Here is a 2534-nt window from a genome sequence, read left to right on the forward strand (position 1 = left end):
TATAGGATGTGATATACCTATTTGCTTAAATTTTTCCAATAACAGGGAGTGTTCCAAGGCGTCAAATGCGAAGCTCAGATCGAGCAGGAGGATAACAACACATTTCCTTTCATCCAAGGCCGTGTTTACAAGGTCGGCAAAGTCCTGAAGGAGAGTCGTGGTACTTTTGCCTGACTGGAAACCATGTTGGAAATCCGGAAGTATTTCATTCTCGGCAAGATATTTCTTCATTTGAATATTGATGTGTTTCTCCAACACTTTCTCAATCAGTGGCATTGAACCCACAGGACGATAATTGCTCATGTCATCAACCTTTCCTTTGTTCTTAAATAGGGGAGAAACGCACGAGATTTTGAGACCATCCGGTATGTGACTCTGATCTATCATTAAATTGACGAGGTGAGTGATAATAGGTATGAATATTGTTTTATTATTTATAATGTCTCCGCTTCTTATCCCATCAATGCCCTTACCGGTCTTCTTCATGTTTTTCAGAATCAAATTAATATCTGCCATTCTGGCTTTCCGTAGGTACATTGTGGAATAACAGCTTTGAGGTACAAAATCGTTCATACTCACACTCATCTCAGGACCTTGGTTATTCAGTTTAATATTAACGATTTGATCTATGAATTTTTTATTAAACTGATTTGAAAGAGTAAGTAGATCGTTCGTCTGGAAATTTTTCTTCAGGACATCTTCAATGGGATCCTTCTTCTTTCTGTCCATCATATTATTTATTAAGGACCAGGTTTGTTTCATGTTACCACTGGCTTCCTTGAATACTTTATAGGTATAAATTCTTTTTTGTTTTTTAATAAGATTAGTGACTAGGTTTCTCTGTTTTTTATACCTTTCCAAGTTAAATAAATTATTTTTATTATTTTGCCATGTTCTTAACAGTCTCCTTTTTAACTCAATTTCGTTTTTAACCCTTTGATTCACCCATGGTGTGTGGTACTTGTTATCCCGTACTTGGATTGTCTTTTTAGATGTTTCATAAATGTTATTAAACTTATTAGTTATTTCCTCGTAAAGTTGTTGTGGATTTTCCATGCATTCATCCTTCAGACTTGCCCAATCTATCGCTTCAATTTTTTGTTGAATTAGTTTATTGTCTGATATTTCCTTATACACCGGTCCTATTTTTGTTGAAGGTATTTGAGCTCCAATTTTAGAAACTCTTAATGCCACAAAATAGTGATCTGCCACTTTATCGGTAATTACTGAACTAGAATAGTTGTATTCTCTTTTCATCCTAACATTGATATGATCAATACAGGATTTGGTGACATTTCCTGCTAGGACTTCCTCTCTGGTGTATTCTTGAATGAGAGGTACTAATGTATGATTATTCAGCATATTAACATAACGTACACATGTACTTTTCTTTTTTAAGCAAATATTGATGTCACCGATCATGATTACATTGTCGGTCTTTTTTGTAGCATTTGTAAGCCAAAAATTTACATCCTCCAGAAATGAATTAAGGACAAGTTTTGGTGAACGATAGATAGCAAGAATGAGCCAATTAGTTTTGTGCACCTGATGGGTTAATCTGACGGCTATGTTATCAGCTTGGTCTATATTATAGCACAGATTTTCCATCTCGAAATCATCTCTATAAAATACCATCACACCTCCACCTCCTCCTTTACTTACTCTACACTTGCTGATCTGATGGAACTTCTCAAGTTGATAGCACACTGCTTTCTCGCTGTTTACATCAATCTCCGTGAAGATAAGTACATCTAGGTAAGGCAGTACTGATTGCAGTTTGATACAGAGTTCGTCCCACTTTGCTTTCAGTGAGTTGATGTTAACGTGGATAACTGTAAGTAATTCATTAAAGGTAAGTTTAGATTTCCAAGAATCGATTTCTTCCAGGGTTTCACATTTAACTGACAATTTTTTTATATTGTTCAAATAAAAATTGTTTGTATTAACCATTGATGTCTATTAAGGAACCAGGTTTGTATAACAATGTACTGCAAGCTAGGTAGGTAAGTACTACATTTTACGTAGATCATCATTGCATAGGAGAGCTTCTATTTTAGAGTCTTTGGTTTTTTTGAGCAGTATTTTTCCAGATTTTACCCACAGGAAGGCGTATTTTTTCTCCTCTTTGACTCTTTTAGCTTCATACAACAGTTTCTTGTAGTATGCAGTCAGGTACTCGTTGAAAAATATCTTAGTAGGTACAATGTCCCCTAACTTATTGTACACCTTACCAGATTTGATCTTGGCCAAAACATCATTTCTCGTGGCTTCTGTTCTAAATTGTACAACGAGAGTTTGTGTCCTAACACCCTTCTTGTCCATTGGCTCCTTCACAATCTTCTCCACTCTGAATTGGATGTCCTCCTCATTCAGACCTGCAGCTTGCATCACTTTCGCAACAAACTGATTCTCGTCCACCTTAGTATCCTTGAAACCAGATATTTCCATCTTTGTGTCCTGATCCTTTTGTTCTCTTTGGTGAAACATGGTCTCCAAATGCTTCACTCTTGATTTCAGTTCCTGGTTTTCAGCTT

The 2534-nt window shown here is 36.0% G+C and overlaps 1 protein-coding gene across 1 annotated transcript; it reads right to left on the reverse strand.

The window, feature by feature from the left end:
- Positions 1-17: 17 nt before the first annotated feature.
- Positions 18-2487, reverse strand: LOC103522538 (the record flags this gene model as incomplete). The annotated part of the gene is made up of 2 exons (XM_008487639.1): positions 2022-2487; positions 18-1832 (listed from the first exon to the last, which is right to left on the reverse strand). Coding segments are annotated over exons 1-2 (2281 nt in total), but the record flags the coding sequence as incomplete, so codon positions are not given.
- Positions 2488-2534: the final 47 nt, after the last annotated feature.

Source organism: Diaphorina citri, unplaced genomic scaffold (genome assembly GCF_000475195.1).
Source record: "Diaphorina citri unplaced genomic scaffold, Diaci psyllid genome assembly version 1.1 scaffold9128, whole genome shotgun sequence".
Lineage (NCBI taxonomy): Eukaryota > Metazoa > Arthropoda > Insecta > Hemiptera > Psyllidae > Diaphorina > Diaphorina citri.